This window comes from Piliocolobus tephrosceles, chromosome 15 (genome assembly GCF_002776525.5).
Source record: "Piliocolobus tephrosceles isolate RC106 chromosome 15, ASM277652v3, whole genome shotgun sequence".
In the NCBI taxonomy this organism is placed as follows: Eukaryota; Metazoa; Chordata; class Mammalia; order Primates; family Cercopithecidae; genus Piliocolobus; species Piliocolobus tephrosceles.
In genome coordinates, this window is record NC_045448.1 from 38839031 (window position 1) to 38858680 (window position 19650).

Consider the following 19650-nt stretch of genomic DNA (forward strand, 5'->3'; position numbering starts at 1 on the left):
GGCCAACATTGCAAAACCCCGTCTCTACTAAAAATACAAAAATTAGCCAGATGTGGTGGCCATTGCCTGTAATCCTAGCCACTGGGGAGGCTAAGGCACGAGAATCGCTTGAACCCGGGAGGTGGAGGTTCTCAGTGAGCCTCCATCGCACCATTGCACTCCACCTGGGTGACAGTGTGAGACTCTTGTTTAAAAAAAAAAAAAAGTTTACTAAACAGATCCAGACTTGAGAGGGTCCAGATATCCCAATAGCTGGAGAACAAAGGCATTCCTAATTTTGCTTTAAAGATAGCAATATTGATGCTTGCAAAATACAGTAATTAAGAAAATTAATCCTTTATCATAAGCCCTTGAAGTAGAGCGCATCTCCTCATATATAGGACTATTGTATCTAGGGTGGACATGTTCCTCTTACTTTCGGGAACATCCTACTCTGTCTACAGAGCAGCTGTTCTTTCACCACTTTACTTTCTTAATAAACTTGCTTTTGCTTTGCACTGCGGACTGGCTCTGAATTCTTTGTTGCGCGAGATCCAACAACTCTCTCGGGGTCTGGATCAGGACCCCTTTCCTGTAGCAGCTCTATCGCTCTTCTCCACGGCACGTTCACCTCACATTCCTAGAGCTTTACGATTTACCCTGAGGGTTCATGTGCTTTGATTCTAAGGCAAAAGTGCATTTCCAAGTCTACTACCATTGAGGACCTGGCACGAGTTTTTTCTTCATTTATTTTTATTTTTAATTTTTTTGAGACGAAGTTTCGCTCTTGTTGCCTAGGTTGAAGTGCAATGGTGCGGTCTCGGCTCACTGCAACCTCCGCCTCACGGGTTCAAGGGATTCTCCTGTCTCAGCCTCCTGAGTAGCTGGGATTACAGGCGTCCGTCACTAGGCCTGGCTAATATTTTGTATTTTTAGTAGAGACGGGGGTTTCACCATGTTGGCCAGGCTGGTCTCGAACTCATGACCGGTCTCGAATTCCTGACCCGTCTCAAACTCCTGATCCGCCCGCCTTGGTATCCCAACGTGCTGGGATTACAGGCGTGAGCCACCGCTTCCGGCCGCTTTTTCCTCTTTAAAGAAAAAAAAGAGATTATTTGAAATGTCCGTCGTGGCAATGGAGAGGGATAGCCCTAGAGGAGATGGCGGCTTATTATTATTATTAGAGAAGAATCTTACCCCCTGTCCGCCTCCTGCACTCGAGGGCCCGCGACTCCCAGACCTCCAAGTAGGACTACAAAACAGAGGATTCTGGGGGAAGGAAGTGACGATCGGCGCAAAGCATGCTGGTCTCAGGCGGGCTCCTCTCAACGGTCCTTCCTCAAAGCGTGGTTGCTGAGGACCCAGCGTTGCAAGGAGTTTTTTAACCGGTATTTTTCTCGTTTGTCAGGATTAAACGTTAAGTATCACTTGGTTTTGAATACAGCCTTAGGTATCGTGTGGCTGCAGGACAGGACCGGAAATCTAAGCTCTAGAGCTGTGGCCGCTGCCCCCTCGTTTGTGCATCCTTCAAACAAATTTTAAGGACAGTTGTCATAAATCGGGGGTGCCTGTCGATGGCGGGATCCAGCGGAGACACAGAGCCAGAGAGCGCGTGGGTGGATATCAGGAGAGTTCTCTGCTTCAGTTGAGGAGTGGGACGAAGTACTTTGGTCGATGGAAGGAAAAGCAGAGTGGGGTTTGAGCATCATCTGCAGGCCAGAGTTAAAGCGATTTGGAATGTGGTTGTGCACCGGAATAGATCTGTGCCGGGTGAATTTCCTCAGACTGCACCCGCAGCAAATTGGTGTCCCCTCTGCTTTAGGCCGAATTGTGCATATTAACTATTTTCCTTTTCCTGAGAAACAAAAATTCTCAAGCAGCCTTTACACGTGTTCTTTTCCCCAACTACAGTATCAGTTCCTATCAGTACATGCATTAATAATTAATTGTGTTAAGTAACTTATTACGAACTTGAGGCAAATCACAGATGTTCTCTGTCTCTAGGATAGGATGGAGATTAGGGATAAGACATTTGCTTAGGTGGAACATATATTAACCAGCACTGGTGGTTGTTTCAGATCTTGCCAGGTGGCAATCATGAGTGAATGGATGAAAAAAGGCCCCTTAGAATGGCAAGATTACATTTACAAAGAGGTCCGAGTGACAGCCAGTGAGAAGAATGAGTATAAAGGATGGGTTTTAACTACAGACCCAGTCTCTGCCAAGTGAGTATGCATCCTACTTGCCTGAAATCTTGACACCCCTTTGTGCTACCTGTATGTTATAGACAAACAAAGCAGATAAATGAAAGGCTAATTATTAATATTTTCATCTAAGAATTTTTTGTTTGTTTGAGACAGGGTCTCACTGTCACCCAGGCTGGAATGCAGTGGCGAGATCTCGGCTTTCTGTAAGCTGTGTCTCGCAGGTTCAAGCGATCAATTCTCCTGCCTCAGCCTCCCGAGTAGCTGGGACTACAGGCATTCGCCACCACATCTAATTTTTGTATTTTTTGTAGAGACGGGGTTTTGCCGTGTTGCCCAGGTTGGTCTCAAACTCCTGAGCTCCAAGGATCTCCCCGCCTTAGCCTCCCAGAGTGCTGGCATTACAGACTGAGTCACTGTACCCGGCCTCCATATGAGAACTTAACTGCCTTTGAATCTAAATGCTGTTCCGACTATAGATTACCTTATCAGACCAGGCAACTTCATAGAAATGGGGCATATAAATTATTCTTACCATACACACACACACACACACACACATATATATATACACACACACACATATATGTGTGTGTGTGTATATATATATTTTTTTGTTGGGGGGATGAAGTCTCATTCTGTTGCTCAGGCTGGAGTGGTGCAGTGGTGTGATCTTGGCTCACTGCAACTTCCGCCTCCCAGGTTCAGGCGATTCTTGTGCCTCAGTCTCCCGAGTAGCTGGGGTTACACGCATGTGCCAACATGCCCCACTAATTTTTTGTATTTTTAGTAGAGATGGGGTTTCGCTATGTTGGCCAGGCTGGTCTTGAACTCCTGACCTCAGGTGATCTGCCCACCTTGGCCTCCCAAAGTGCTAGGATTATAGGCTTGAGCCACTGTCCCCAGCCTATAATTTTGTTTATATATACTTCACTATATCTCTTAAAAGATAAGGACTTTAAATAAATGTAACTACCAAAACTTTTTTTTCTTTTGAGATGGAGTCTTGCTGTGTTGCCCAGGCTGGAGTGCAATGGCGTGATCTCAGCTCACTGCAACCTCCACCTCACCGGTTGAAGTGATTCTCCCGCCTCAGCCTCCTAAGTAACTGGGATTACAGGCACATATTTTTAGTACAGATGGGGTTTCACCGTGTTAGCCAGGGCAGTCTCTATCTCCTGACCTTGTGATCCGCCCGCCTGACCTCCCAACCAAAGTGCTGGGATTATAGGCGTGAGCCACCTCACCTTTTTTTTTTTTTTTTTTTTGGGAGACAGAGCCTTTTTCTGTCACCCAGGCTGGAGTTCAGTGGCTCGATCTCGGCTCACTGCTTCCCGGATTCAAGTGATTCTCCTGCCTCAGCCTCCCAAGTAGCTGTGATTACAGACCTGTGCCACCATGCCCAACTAATTTTTGTATTTTTAGTAGAGATGGGGTTTCACCATGTTGGCCAGCCTGGTCTTGAACTCCTGACCTCAAGTGATTTGCCCGTCTTGTCCTCCCAAAGTGCTGGGATTACAGGTGTGAACCACTGTGCCCAGCCTAGTTATTGTTTTTTTAACTCTAAAAGTTAAGTCTACCCTGCCTTCTTCCCCACCCCCGCCAGATGGAGTCGTGCTCTGTTGCCCAGGCTGAAGTGCAGTGGCGTGATCTCGGCTCACTGTAATCTCCGCCTCCCAGGTTCAAGCAATTCTCTGCCTCAGCCTCCCAAGTAGCTGGGATTACAGGTGCCTGCCATCACGCCCGGCTAATATTCGTATTTTTAGTAGAGATTGGGTTTCACCGTCTTGGCCAGAGACTGGTCTTGAACTCCGGACCTCATGATCCACCCCCCTCGGCCTCCCAAAGTGCTGGGATTACAGGTGTGAGCCACCACACCTGGCTATCCTGCCTTCTTTTCTAATACACATTTAAGGCATTCATAACTCTTGTTTAGTCCTGTAATTGTGTCCCACACTGATTGGCTGTAGGCTGGGCAAAAAGTTCACATATTTAGAATCCTTAGTGAATGTTTGTTGAATAAATGGAAGCATTCGTTGGTGACAGGATTAATTTCAGAGTAGAGTGTCATCTATTATTTTAGTGACCTACTTGGGTTGATGATGCCTCTGAACTTATTTTTCCTCCAAAGTATTGTCCTTGTGAACTTCCTTGAAGATGGCAGCATGTCTGTGACTGGAATTATGGGACATGCTGTGCGGACTGTTGAAACTGTGAATGAAGGGGACCATAGAGTGAGGGAGAAGCTGATGCATTTGTTCACGTCTGGAGACTGCAAAGCATACAGCCCAGAGGATCTGGAAGAGAGAAAGAACAGCCTAAAGAAATGGCTTGAGAAGAACCACATCCCCATCACTGAACAGGGAGATTCTCCAAGGACTCTCTGTGTGGCTGGGGTCCTGACTATAGACCCACCATATGGTCCAGAAAATTGCAGCAGCTCTAATGAGATTATTCTGTCTCGTGTTCAGGATCTTATTGAAGGACATCTTACAGCTTCCCAATGAGAGGCCAGGAAATGTGAACATACTGATAGAAAAAGACTATTTTTTATCCCTCATAAAATGTTTTGAATGTTAAGTTCATCATCCGATTGTAGGACTTTAAAGTTACATGACTGTGTGTGTGTGTGTGTGTGTGTGTGTGTATAATTCTTTGTTTTGATAAAATCAAAGGAGCGGGTTATAAGTGCTAATTTCCTTGGGAAATTAATGAACTAGGGCAAGGATAGCATCCCATGCAATAAAATTAGCACAGGGACTTCAGAATTGTATGGGTCTTTTCTTTTTTCTTTTTTTTGAGATGGACTCTCACTCTGTCGCCAGGCCGGAGTGCAGTGGCGCAGTCTCGGCTCACTGCAACCTCTGCCTCCCAGGTTCAAGCGATTCCCCTGCCTCAGCCTCTGAGTAGCTGGGATTACAGGCGCCTGCCACCACACCCGGCTAATTTTTTGTATGTTAGTAGAGACGGGGTTTCACCTGTATGGGTCTTTTCTTGTGATGGGGTTACACCCCATTTTTGTTAGGCAAGGAAAGCATTTGGAAAAAAATGTAACAAGTTAGATTCAATATAAAATATTATGGTAAGATCACGGTCTTGTTAAGTCTTCACTATATGTGTCTTTTTAAAAGATTTGTCTTTTATTTTTTAATTTTTTATTTTTTTTTTAGATTTGTCTTTTATTTTGGTGTCATTATGAAATAGTTTTTGAATCAAGACTGCCCTTTTTTGGTTGAAACTTGAAAGTTTTGACTACTAATAAAATGTAAGCCTTACCTTTCAAAGCCTTTTTATTTATTTATTTATTTATTTTGAGGTGGAGTCTTGCTCTGTCACCCAGGCTGAAGTGCAGTGGCGTGATCTCTACTCACTGCAACCTCCATCTCCCGGGTTCACGTGATTCTCCTGCCTCAGCCTTCTGATTAGCTGGGATTACAGGTGCATGCCACCACGCCTGGCTAACTTTTTTGTGTTTTTAGTAGAGACAGGGTTTCACAATGTTGGTCAGGCTGGTTTTGAACTCCTGGCCTCAAGTGATCCACCCGCCTTGGCCTCCCAAAGTGCTAGGATTACAGGCCTGAGCCACCCCGCCCAGCTGACTTTCAAAGCCTTTAAAGTGACCATTACCTGATAATAGTTCTGAGAAAAAAGGTTAAAGTGACAAGATATTTTGCTGCTGAACTCAATCCAGTTATTTTGCCTACTAGGTTCAACCCAGTCTTCAGACTTACAATGCTTTCTGCCTTATAGTCTCCATTCTCTGGTTCAAGCTTTACTGAGGAAAGAGAATGCAGGAAGCATACTTTACTTACACTTAACCCTACCCCCTTGAAAGCCAGTAAGAGGCCAGGACTCTGTACGGAGGTTCTGGATTAGAAAGGTATCTGTTACAGGCCAGGTGCGGTGGCTCACGCCTGTAATCCCAGCACTTTGGGAGGCTGAGGCAGGCGGATTATGAGGTCAGAAGTTCAAGACCAGCCTAGCCAATATGGTGAAACCCCCGTCTCTACTAAAAATACAAAAAATTAGCCAGGTGTCGTGGCACGCACCTGTAGTCCCAGCTACTCAAGAGGCTGAGGCAGGAGAATCACTTGAACCCGGGAGGTGGAGGTTGCGGTTTGCCAAGATCACGCCACTGCATTCCAGCCTGGGTGACAGAGCGAGACTCCATCTCAAAAAAAAAAAAAATTGGAACACAGCATTACCTATTGAATTACAGTTTTCTGGTTTTTTGTGGAGTTTTTGTTTTGGTTTTTGAGACAGAGTTTCACTCTTGTTCCCCAGGCTGGAGTATAGTCTTGGCTCGCCACAACCTCTGCCTCCCGGGTTCAAGTGATTCTCCTGCCTCAGCCTCCCGAGTAGCTGGGATTACAGGCATGCACCACCACGCCCCACTAATTTTGTATTTTTTTAGTAGAGACGGGGTTTCTCCATGGTGGTCAGGCTGGTCTCAAACCCCTGACCTCAGGTGATCCATCTGCCTCGGCCTCCCAAAGTGCTGGGATTATGGGTATGAGCCACCACGCCCCGCTGTTTTTTGTGGTTTTTTTTGAGACAGTCTTGCTCTGTCATTCAGGCTGGAGTGCAGTGGCATGATCTCGGCTCACTGCAACCTCTGCCTCCTGAGTTCAAGCCATTCTCCTGCCTCAGCCTCCCCAGTAGCTGGGATTATGAGGCACTTACCACCATGCCCAGCTAATGTTTGTATTTTCAGTAGAGATGGGTTTCACCATGTTGACCAGGCTGGTCTCGAATTCCTCACCTCATGATCTGCCTGCCGTGGCCTCCCAAAGTGCTGGGATTACAGGCATGAGAGCCTCCGTGCCCAGCTTTTTTTTTTTTTTTTTTAAAGAGGGTCTTGATATGTTGCCCAGGCTTGTCTTGAACTCCTGGGCTCAAGTGATCCTTCCACCTGGGCCTCCCAAAGTGCTGGGATTATAGGTGTGAGCTACCACATCCAGCTGTAAGAAATATTTAAAAATATTTAGGCTTCAGGGCCTTTGAATACAGGCCCTGATAACATAGCTATTTGCCTGCATAGTTGTCTAATAACAAGATGGTATAGCCCAGTGCTTCTTGCACTTTAGCAAATAATCAGAATCAGCAAATATTTAGGCTTCAGGGCCTTTGAATACAGTCTGATAACACAGCTATTTTCCTGCATAGTTGTCTAATAACAAGTTGGTATAGCGCAGTGCTTCCTGCACTTTGGCAAGCATCAGAATCAGCTGCAGGGCTTTTCAAAACAGATTGCTGGACTCTCCTCACGATAGATTCTGATTCAGTAGTTCTAGTTGGGACCCAGGAATCTGCATTTCCAACAAACTGCCAGATAATGATGTTACCATTCCCAGACCACACTTGCAGAAGCAGTTCAGAAACTTTAGGGGAACAGAAAGTTCCTCCCTGGCGACTTCAAAGTTCCGTGATCCTGAAAGCAAAATTTAGCACACATAGCCTTTCTCCTAGTGACTAAGACTCTCCTGTTCAAACCCTGGGATGTCTTCAGAAAGCAAATAGAAGGGGAATATGAACAGACTGAAGTCAGCATGGAAATAATTCTGATAAGATGAGGGAGGCCTTTGAAAAGGAAGAAGCCAGCCGGGCGTGGTGGCTCACGCCTGTAATCCCAGCACTTTAGGAGGCCAAGGCGGGCCAATCACTTGAGGCCAGGATTTGCGACGAGCCTGGGCAACATGGTGAAACCCTGTCTCTACTAAAAAAAATGAGCTGGGTGTGGTCGTATGCGTCTATAATCCCAGCTACTCATGAGGCTGAGGCACTCGCTTGAATCCAGGAGGCAGAGGTTGTAGTGAGCCGAGATTGTGCACACTCCAGCCTGGGCAACAGAACGAGACTCTGTCTCAAAAAACAAAAACAAAAAAACCATGTAGGAAATAATCCACAGCATCAATTGGACTTGATCTTGGCTCAGGGACCAGGCCTGATGCCTTGGTATTGGTAGATTTATTTGCCATCAAACTAATGAGCTGAGGACATTGACTGTTTCCTGGCAACTGAGTCCCCTGATTGTGTAAACAATTTGCCTGCAAACAAAACCTGAGTGCTTGAAAGGGTAAGTGATCCTGATCTGCCATAGAAACCTTCATGCTTAGGGAGTTTCCCTAGCTAGTTCCTCAGCTAAGAGTCTGTCCCCAGGAGTTTCACTCACCTGTTTCCAGTTCCTCCTTTGGGCTGTCAGCACCTGTGATTCCAGATTCCCCAGAGGGAGATTCCTCCCCAAAGCTGGCTCCATTTACTGCCAGTTCTGGGCAATAGCCAGGGCAGTCTTTGAACACATTATCAAGAATACTTTTTAAAATAAAAGGCTGTTTCAACTTCCACAGTGTATTTTTTGTCTCCTTGGAAGCAGTTTCCAATCTTTGCACTGATTTCTCACCATCCCCTTTTCATCTGATTTCCTAAATCCACTTTTTTCTTCAAAAGATACTGAAGTTGATTTTTCCATGCACTGTTTTTTTTTTTTTAAGTGACATTTAAAACATTCAATCAATTGTTTTAATTTGCTGAGAATTGATAAAACTTTCACAATTTTTTTTTTAAGAGTCAATGTCTCTCTCTGTCACCCAGGCTGGAGTGCGGTGGCACGATCTCGGCTCACTGCTATCTCTGCCTCCCAGGTTCAAGTGATCCTCCTGCCTCAGCCTCCTGAATACCTGGGAGTACAGGCGTGGACCACCATGCCCAGCTAATTTTTTGTGTTTTTAGTACAGATGGGGTTTCACCAAGTTGGCTAGGGTGGTCTAAAACTCCTGATCCACCCACCTCGGCCTCCCAAAGTTCTGGGGTTACAGGCGTGAGCCACCACACCTGGCCGCCCTTAAGTGTGTTTTCAAGCAAAAATAAAATTATTCCAATACCCATATATGTTTTTCGCTTTTGCACATTACTTTATAATCCTTTAAAGACTCTTAGGTAATTGTAATCAATGTATATACTTTTTTCTTTGTTTCTGTAGTCTTTATTCATTTTTGAGATGGAGTTTTGCTCTTGTTGCCCAGGCTGGAGTGCAATGGTGCGATCTTGGCTCACCACAACCTCCGGCTCCCAGGTTCAAGCGATTCTCCTGCCTCAGCCTCCCGAGTAGTTGGGATTACAGGCATGCGCCAGCACGCCCGGCTAAGTTTTGTATTTTTTTAGTACAGATGGGGTTTCTCCATGTAGGTCAGACTGGTCTCAAACTCTTCACCTCTAGTGATCCGACTGCCTCAACCTCCCAAAGTACTGGGATTACAGGCGTGAGCCACTGCACCCAGCCCATATATTTTTAAATAAAATTGTGATTACTTAGACTTTACTTTTTTATTTTTAATTAATTTTTGATACAGGGTCTGGCTCTGTCACAGGGGTTGGAGTTCAATGGCAAAATCATAGGTCACTGCCGCCTTGACCGCCTAGGTTCAAGCAATCCTGCCTCCAGGTGCAGTCTACCACATGGGCTAATTTTTTTTATTTTTTAATTTTTTTTTTAGTAAAGAGGAGGTCTGGTTGTGCTGCCTAGCCTGGTTTTGAACTTCTGGGCTCAAATGACCTTCCCTCCTCAACCTCCCAAAGTGCTGGGATTATAGGCTTGAGGCAGTAACCGCACCCAGCCTGTGTTTTTGGTGATAGCCATTCTAGTTAGCTTGTGAAGCAGTATCTCCTTGTGGTTTCCTTTTGCATTTCCCTAGTGACTAAGGATATTGAGCATCTTTTCATGTGCATGTTAAACCATTTGTTTATCTTCTTTGGTGAAACGTTTATTGAGATATTTTGCCCTTTTAAAATTTTTTTTTGCAACTTCTTCCAGGAAGGCACTCATTTTTAAAATTGGGTATTTATTGACCGGCGCAGTGGCTCACATCTGTAATCCCAGGACTTTGGGAGGCCGAGGCGGGCAGATCACAAGGTCAAGAGATCGAGATCATCTTGGCCAATATGGTGAAACCACGTCTCTACTAAAAATGCAAAAATTAGCTGGGCATGGTGGTGTGCACCTGTAGTCCCAGCTACTTGGGAGGCTGAGGCAGGAGAATTGCCTGAACCCGGGAGGCGGAGGTTGCAGTGAGCCAAGATCATCACGCCTCTCCAAAAAGAAGATAAGTGATTTGCAAATAACTTCTCCCAGTCTCTCTCCTCATTTATTTGTATGTTCTTAACAGTGCTTCTTGTTTTTTTTTTGGAGACAGGGTCTCACTCCATCACCTAGGCTGGGCTGGAGTGGAGTGGCGCGATCCCAGCTCACTGCAACCTCTACCTCCCGGGTTCCCACCTCCACCTCCAGAGTAGCTGGGACTACGGGCGCCACCAAGCCTGGCTAATTTTTACATTTTTCTTTCTTTAGAGACAGTGTCTCCTTATGTTGCCAGGGCTAGTACGGAACACCTGGGCTGAAGCAGTCCTCCCACCATAGTCTCTCTAGTAGCTGGAACCACAGGCACACCTACCACACCCGCCACACCCAGTTAATTTAAAAAGTTTTTTGTTTTTTTTTTTTAATGTAGAGGAAGGGTCTTACTATGGTTCCCAGGCTGGTCTTGAACTTCTGAGCGCAGCCTCTCAAAGTGCTGGGATTACAGGCGTGAGCCATAGAGCCCCGCCTGAGAAAGTCTTAAAAACCACAATTAAGAAACTTGGTTGAAACCCTTAGCTCTCTTTTAATGTCAACAGACCCTTCTCTTCAGACCCTTCTGGAGGCTAAATTATGGTCCAGATTGAATTATTCAAATAACTTGAACCTGGGAGGTGGAGGTTGCAGTGAACCAGGATCCCAGGATCACGCCACTGCACTCCAGCTTGGACGACAGAGTGAAACTCCGTCTCAAAAAAAAAAAAAATTATTCAAATAAACTTTATTTCTCTGTTCTCATGTATCCCTATTTATCTTTGTATTCTGAGTTCCTAACATAGTGACTGACACATAACACTTCTTTAAAATATGTTAAATTGCAATTTTAAGGCCAGGTGCAGTGACTCACGCCTGTAATCCCAGCACTTTGGGAGGCCGAGGTGGGTGGGTCACTTGAGGTTAGCAGTTCGGGCCAACATGGTGAAACCCTATCTCTACTAAAAAATACAAAAATTAGCTGGGCGTGGTGGCGCACGTGTGTAATCCCAGCTACTCAAGAGGCTGAGGCATGAGAATCACTTGAACCCAGGAAGCGGAGGTTGCAATGAGCCGAGATTGTGCCACAGCACTCCAGTCTGGGCGACAGAGCAAGACTCTGTAGAAAGAAAGAGAAAGAGAGAGGGAAGGAGGGAGAGAAAGAAATTATAAGCATAAACGTGGAGGGCATTTTTGCAACCCCAATATGGGTTTCAAACTAGCCAAGTAGCAAACGTTAGTTATAAACTGTACAATTGGCTTTTTTTTTTTTTTTTTAGATGGAGTTTCACTCTTGTTGCCCAGGCTGGAGTGCAATGGTGTGATCTCAGCTCACCGCAACCTCCACCTCCTGGGTTCAAGCGATTCTCCTGCCTCAGCCTCCTGAATAGCTGGGATTACAGGCATGCACCACCATGCCCAGCTAATTTTGTATTTTTAGTATACATGGGGTTTCTCCATGTTGGTCAGGCTGGTCTCACCTCAGGTGATCAGCCTGCCTCGGCCTCCAAAAGTGCTGGGATTATAGGCATGAACCACCACGCCTGGTGGCTTTCTTGTTAACGAATCAGATTGCATGCTTCCGTTAATTCAGTCTTAGTCATGCTTACTGTAAAAAAGGATGGTATAAATATTTATGAGCTAGAAGTAATAGCAACAGCTGGAGTTTGAATGGGAAGGTGCACAGGTGAATTTCAGAGACAGAAGGGCAGCATTAACAGAAACGTTCCTAATTACTAATTGTTTTGCTCTTGGTCTATAATCAGTGGATTAGTTTCTTTACCACATGGGATAGTCCCTTGGTGCCCATCCTATAGCATGGCTCCTGATTTGTAAAGACATCTGTCTTCTAAGGAGCATCGCATGTCTTTGCTGTTCTTCTGTCTGGTAATCTTACTAATAATCAAGTCCTAAAACAAATGGATTTTTCCAGTTCACACTATAGGAGAAGGGTTACTGGGCCTAGAAACTAAATTTTCTAATCAGGCTTCACTTTAAACGTCAGGCGGGAGTGGTGGCTCACGCCTGTAATCCCAGCACTTTGGGAGGCTGAGGCGGGTGGATCACCTGAGGTCAGGAATTTGAGGCCAGCCTGATCAACATGGTGAAACCCGTCTCTACTAAAAATACAAAAATTAGCCAGGTGGTGATTAGTGTGGTGGTGAGTGCCTGTAATCCCAGCTACTCGGGAGGCTGAGGCAGGAAAATTGCTTGAACCCAGGAGGCAGAGGTTGCAGTGAGCTGAGATTATGCCATTGCACTCCCACCTGGGCAACACAGTGAGACTCCTCAAAGAAAACAAACAAACAAACAAAAACCATTCTACAGTCATAGCCCTCTACAGTCATATACTTTAAAACAAAATAGGCCGGGTGCAGTGGCTCACGCCTGTAATCCCAGCACTATGGGAGGCTGAGGCAAGCGGATCACGAGATCAGGAGATCGAGACCATCCTGGCCAACATGGTGAAACCCCGCCTCTCCTAAAAATACAAAAAAAATAATTAGCCGGGTGTAGTGGTGGGCACCTGTAGTCCCAGCTACTCAGGAGGCCGAGGCAGGGGAATCACTTGAACCCGGGAGGCAGAGGTTGCAGTGAGCCGAAATAGCGCCACTGCACTCCAGCCTGGGCAACAGAGCGAGACTCCGTCTCAAAAAAAAAAAAAAGAGGCCGGGCACAGTAAAAGAGGCCGGGCACGGTGGCTCATGCCTGTAATCCCAGCACTTTGGGAGGCCGAGGTAGGCAGATCACCTGAGGTCAGGAGTTTGAGACCAGCCTGGCCAATATGGTGAAACCCTAGCTCTACTAAAAATATAAAAATTAGTCGGGCGTGCTGGCGCATGCCTGTAATCCCAGCTACTCGGGAGGCTGAGGCAGAAGAATTGTTTAAATCCGAGAGGCAGAGGTTGCAATGAGCTGAGATCGCTCCATTGCACTCCAGCCTGAGCGACAAGGGCGAGACTCCATCTCAAAAACAAAAACAAAACAAAAGTGATTTTTTTGGTAAAAAGCCAAAACAAAATTTAATGGTAGAACATGCTTTTAAACTAAATGTATCCCTATTCATTTGCGCCAGGCTTTTCTCATTTGTACATACAATTTCTTCAAATACTTAAGTGAGTACTTCATAATACTTAACTGAATTCTTCATAATACTTAAGTGAATTCTTCATAACAACACAATGTACACACAAGCTCTTATTCACACAGTACATGTTTATTAGAGTTGATTTGGCAGAGATTTTCACTTTATTTTTATTTTAGTTTTTTTGAGACAGAATCTTGCTCTGTTGCCCAGGCTGAAGTACAGTGGCATGATCTCTGCTCACTGCAACCTCTGCCTCCCAAAGTACTGGGATTATAGGCCTGAGCCTCTGTACCCAGCTCAATGTAGTTTTTATTTGTTTTAAACAAATGGTTCTTAAACGGGGGCAGTTTTGAGGGGGCAGGAAACATTTGGCAATGTCCGAAGACATTGTTGGTATTCACACTTGTGGGGTGGGAGGTGCTACTGGCATCTAGTGCTTAGAGGCCAAGGATGCTGCTAAATATCCCACAAGGCACAGGATACCCAAAGAAAAAATTTGGGCCCAGGAGTTGGAGACCAGCCTAGACAATAGCAAAACCCCATCTCTACTAAAAGTAAAAAAAAAAAAAAAAAAAAAATTAGCCCAGCATGGTGGCACATGCCTGTAATCCCACCTACTTGGGAGGCTGAAGTGGGAGGATCACTTGAGCCTGAGAGGCAGAGATCGCACTACTGCACTCCAGCCTGGCCTACAGAGCAAGACCCTGTCTCAAAAAACAGAAAAATAAAAGAATGCCTACATTGTCTCCTGGGTGAGGAAACTTCTTTATACTTTTTGTATAGGATAGGGCCCTGTATTTGTTAATCTCTATGGACAAATAAAGTCTTATTTGAAAGGTTAACAGGCATTGTTGTTAAAATACATTTCAAACTCAAGGATGGACCAGCCTTGGCAACATGGTGAAACTCCAACTCTACAAAAAGTACAAAAAATTAGCTGGGTTCCAGCTATTCCGGAGGCTGAGGCAGGAGGATCCCCTGGGCCCAGGGAGGTTGAGGCTGCAGTGAGTGGTGATCACACCACTGCACTCCAGTGGCATCAGAGTGAGACCCTGTCTCAAAAAAAAAAAAAAAGAGAAACCAAAGGATGGAATGAAGCAACGCTTGCTCAAAGTGCAATCTCAGGACATAAAGGAAACTTCTTGGCTGCTATCCTGTCTTTTATTATTGTTTTCTTTTTGTCCACCAGGTTCATGTCTTTTATTACTATAGAAGAAAATCAGACATGGATAATCTCTATAGTATAAATTCATTCAACATAGAAGAAAAATAATTCCTTCAGGCCGTTTTCAGTAAAACCTAGGATGAGGAGGTAGCAGTAACTGCATTTTCTATATAAAGGAATAATTTAAAACACCTCACTGATGTGCTCTGAGAATGTTTATTAAATAATAATATATTATTATTATTATTATTATTTGAGACAGAGTCTTGCTCTGTTGTCCAGGCTGGATTGCAGTGGTGCAATCTCGGCTCACTGCAACCCCTGCCTCCTGGGTTCAAGCGATTCTCCTGCCTCAGCCTCCCGAGTAACTGGGATAACAGGTGCGTACCACCACGCCCGGCTAATTTTTAAAATATTTTTAGTAGAGGTGGGGTTTCACCATATTGGCTAGGCTGGTCTCGAACTCCTGATCGCGTGATCTGCCCACCTTGGCCTTCCAAAATGTTGGGATTACAAGCATGAGCCACTGTGCCCGGCCCAATTATATATTATTATACCTGATTTCTCAATATTGTGTTTGTAGCATATCAGGGATCATTCTAAATGCTGATTTTCATTGCTGGTAGTTATGAGATTGGGCTGAATTTCTAAGACCACCCCTTAGAAGTTGGTTTTCCAAACAAATGCCTCATAATGGTTTTTGTTGCCATTTCTCTCCTAAAAAACTCAAAGAGGTGAAAAAATCTAGACTCTAAGCCATCTCTTATCATAGCTCTCTCAATTGGGGCCCTGTGTCCCGGTTTATTTAGTCAATTAGCCAGGCATGAACTGACTCAGGAGCAGCTCCGGGGCTAGCCTAGATGGGGCAAAGAGGCTGAACTATCTGGGGGAACAGGTTGTTCATATTTGGGTTGCTGCCCTGTATCTTTTTTGTTTGGTTGGTTTTTTGGGACGGGATCTTGCTCTGTCACCCAGGCTAGAGTGCTGTGGCACAATCCCGGCTCACTGCAGCCTCAACCTCCTAGGCTCCAGGTGATCCTCCTGCCTCAGCCTCCCCAAATAGCTGGGACTACAGGCACACACCACCATGCCTGGGTAATTTTTTTTTTTTTTTTTTGTATTTTTTGTAGCGACAGGGGCTTCCTATGTTGTCCAGGCTGGCCTCGAACTTTTGGGCTCAAGCAATCCTCCTGCCTCAGCCTCCCCAAGTGCTGGGATTACAGGCGTGAGCCACTGTGTCTGGCTGTCCTGTATTTTTTATGAAACATTGATTCCTCTAATTCCTGAGGGTTCATGAATGACAGGGCATGTGTGATTCTCCAAAAGAACTCCCTTTTTCTGCTCTTTGATAAAACAAATGTTTAAAACTTGTAAGATTTTAAAGCCCCTTAAGTATAAGTGATTGGCTACAAATTCCATCTAAGACCAATCTCTTTGATAAATAATTTTAGAGGTGAGAACTTAGAAACAGCAGAAAGTCTCTCCATGTTAACGATTCATTGTGGTTAGCTGTTCACCCAGTCATTCCATCGCTTTACATTTATGGGACCAAAAGACACGGAAGAAGCCTATCACTCTGGAACAGTCTGAAACTATTGCTCTGACAACAAACTGAATGAGTTGTTTCTATGTTGTTTCCATTTAGGGCACCTCTGTACTGTGATCATGCAAGTATTGACTGACACAGATTCGTGACCAAGATCTAACTTCTGGAAACAACAACTAGCCTTGTATTTAGTAACTACTTGAGTATTTTAAGCAAACTTTACCCCTGTATGTGGGGGAAAATAAGCTGGAGGAACTATGCTTAATTCCCGTGTGACTTAGGAGGAAAAAGCCAGCCTCTGCATAGGCTTGTTCAAGCATAATGAAGTGTGAGCATATTCTGTTGCCTCCAGGAATCCATTATTTATGTGGCAACTGAGTGACATCCATGAGACAACCTCAATAGTGTGATACCCCGAGTTCACCCACTATGGGCCTTGCAATCGAGAAAACACAACACAGACCGGAGTCCCCAAAGAGCCAGCCTCAGTCTTAATGCCTTACATTTGCTGTATTTTAATTTTATAAAGTGCTTTCACAAAATCTTTTTTTTTTTTTTCCTGAGATGAAGTCTCGCTGTGTCACCTAGGCTGGAGTGCAGTGGCGCAATCTCAGCTCACTGCAACCTCCACCTCCTGGGTTCAAGTGATTCTCCTGCCTCAGCCTCCTGAGTAGCTGGGATTACAGGCACATACTGTCGTGCCCAGCTAATTTTTGTATTTTTAGTAGAGACGGGCTTTCACAATGTTGGCCAGGCTGATCTTGAACTCCTGACTTCAGGTGATCTGCCCTCCTTGACCTCCCACAGTGCTGGGATTACAGGCGTGAGGCACTGTGCCTGGCCCACAAGATCTTATTTTATGTTAACCTCTTAGGAACATGTTCAAACCATTGCCCAGAAAGGAAAAGGAACTAACATTACCATATGCCTACAGATCCACATGCTAGGCTTAGAGTTTTATCTAAATTAAGCTGGTCAGATAATATTAAATAGGAGGATAAAGATCAAAGTTCATTACTTGCCAGGGAGTTTGAGTTGTTAATAATCTGATATGGAATTCGAGGAGGAAGAAGACAAAGCTCATGCTTTGTCAGTCTATGACCCCTTTGATCAGAATGCTTAGCTCACCTCATTTCCTAAGATCTTCCCAATTAGTCATAGTACAAAATAGAAGAGCAGATTCGTTTCACAGCAAGTATTTTATTAATGTTGTTACCTTGCTAGATTCCAATAGAAGTAAAACAAATATTTCATTCTGATTTTTTTTGAGATGGAGTCTCGCCCTGTCACCCAGGCTGGAGTGCAATGGTGCCATCTCGGCTCATTACAACCCCCACATCCCAGATTCAAGTGATTCTCCTGCCTCAGCCTCCCAAGTAGCTGGGACTACAGGTGCACACCACCACGCCTGGCTAATTTTTGTATCTTTAGTAGAGATGGGGTTTCACCATGTTGGCCAGACTGGTCTTGAACTCCTGACCTCAGGCAATCCACCTACCTTGGCCTCCCAAAGTGTTGGGATTACAGGCATGAGCCACCATGCCCAGCCAGTAAAACAAATATTTAAAAAACCATTTACCAGGCTCTCCATAAATTACATTAAATGCTGACCATCTTGTTGAGGGTTAGAAATCCTTGAAACACGGCCAGGTGCAGTGGCTCACACCTGTAATCTCAGCACTTTGGGAGGCCGAGGCCGGTGGATCACAAGGTCAGGAGTTCAAGACCAGCCTGGCCAAGATGGTGAACCCCCTATCTCTACTAAAAATACAAAAAAAATTAACCAGGCGCGGTGGCAGGTGCCTGTAATCCCGGGTACTCAAGAGGCTGAGGCAGGAGAATCGCTCGAACCTGGGGCGGGGGTTGCAGTGAGCCGAGATTGCGCCACTGCACTCCAGCATGGGTGACACAGTGAGACTCCGTCTCAGGAAAAAAAAAAGAAAAATCCTTGAAACACTATACTGCATTCTGATCTTTCTTTTTTTTTTTTTTAAGATGGAGTTTCACTCTTATTGCCTAGGATGGAGTGCAATGGTGTGATCTTGGCTCATTGCAACTTCCACCTCCTGGGTTCAAGCAATTCTCCTGCCCCAGCCTTCCAAATAGCTGGGATCAGAGCATGCGCTACCATGCCCGACTAATTTTGTAGTTTTATTAGAGACGGGGTTTCACCATGTTGGTTAGGCTGGTCTTGAACTCCTGACCTCAAGTGGTCCACCCACCTTGGCCTCCCAACATGCTGGGATTACAGGCGTGAGCCACCATGCCTGGCCTGCATTCTGATCTTTCGTCATAAAGAAGTAATTTTATTTAATTTCTTATGTCATTATTTTAATGATGAGCTTAAGAAGTTTGGTCTTTGGGGTGAGGATATTCTTACTCAATGAGTTATGTCAAAGCTTCCCAACCTTTTTCACATTCTGGCACATCTATACCATGACAGTATTCGTGCATCTACATGTGGTTGGAAGTGACCATCCAAGAGCTGGCTTTCCCGAGGGAATCAATTTCTCTGGTTGGAAAGTATTGCTGTTAATTATCTCCCAGCTGAGTGCTCTGGGGCAAACTTGTGTTAAACACTGCAGGTCCCCTTGGGCAGATGGCTCTAACTAGGGCGGCATGAGCACCACTGTAGCACCAAGAGTGAAAACTGATGGTTTTCGTTTTTGTTTTTTGAGATGGAGTTTCGCTCTTGTTGCCCAGGCTGTAATGGTGCAATCTTGGCTCACCACAACCTCCGCCTCCCGGGTTCAAGCAATTCTCTTGCCTCAGCCTCCCGAGTAGCTGGGATTACAGGCACGCGCCACCATACCTGGCTAATTTTGTACTTTTAGTATACATGGGGTTTCTCCACGTTGGTCAGGCTGGTCTTGAACCCCCAACCCAACCTCTGGTGATCCACTCGCCTCGATCTCCCAAAGTGTTGGGATTACAGGCGCGAGCCACTGCTCCCGGCTGTGAAAACTGATTTTTAAAAACTTTTTTAGGCTGAGTGCGGTGGCTCACGCCTGTAATCCCAGCACTTTGGGAGACCGAGGTGAGTGGATCACCTGAGGTCAGTAGTTCAAGACCAGCCTGGCCAACATGGTGAAACCCCATCTCCACTAAAAAAATAAAAATTAGCCGGGTGTGGTGGTGCATGCCTGTAGTCCTGGCTACTCAGGAGGCTGAGGCAGGAGAATCGCTTGAACTCGGGAGGCGGAGGTTGCAGTGAGCCAAGAACCCACCATTGCACTCCAGCCTGGGCGGTAAGAGTGAAACTCCGTCAAAAAAAAAAAAAAAAAAGGAAAAGAAAACTTTTGTAGAGGCTTAATGCAGTTTTCTTCATTTCTTCTAAAGGTCTCAGCCTAATCAGTTCTGTAATAGGAGCCTTGTTTCAACAGCAAGTCAGAATTTGGATTCTGTGGGTGCTTGCATATGTATGTTTTTTATTTAAAGCGATGACATGAATATACTGCTTAGAGTCTAAGCTTTTCAATGCACTGAAGCTTAAATATACTTGATAATAGGCTGGGTGCGGTGGCTCAAGCCTGTAATCCCAGCACTTTGGGAGGCCGAGATGGG

The 19650-nt window shown here is 45.2% G+C and overlaps 1 protein-coding gene across 2 annotated transcripts; it reads left to right on the plus strand.

The window, feature by feature from the left end:
- Positions 1-1207: 1207 nt before the first annotated feature.
- On the plus strand, positions 1208-4760 carry GEMIN6 (gem nuclear organelle associated protein 6). Of its 2 annotated transcripts, none has more exons than XM_023216298.1 (3): positions 1208-1367; positions 2058-2204; positions 4315-4760. In XM_023216298.1, the coding sequence occupies exons 2-3, from the start codon at positions 2077-2079 to the stop codon at positions 4688-4690; spliced, it is 504 nt and encodes a 167-aa protein (XP_023072066.1). In that variant the 5' UTR covers positions 1208-1367; positions 2058-2076; the 3' UTR covers positions 4691-4760. The 2 variants fall into 2 exon arrangements, with proteins under 2 accessions (XP_023072066.1, XP_023072067.1); XM_023216299.1 differs by having other exon boundaries at positions 1302-1395.
- The last annotated feature ends 14890 nt before the right edge of the window (positions 4761-19650 follow it).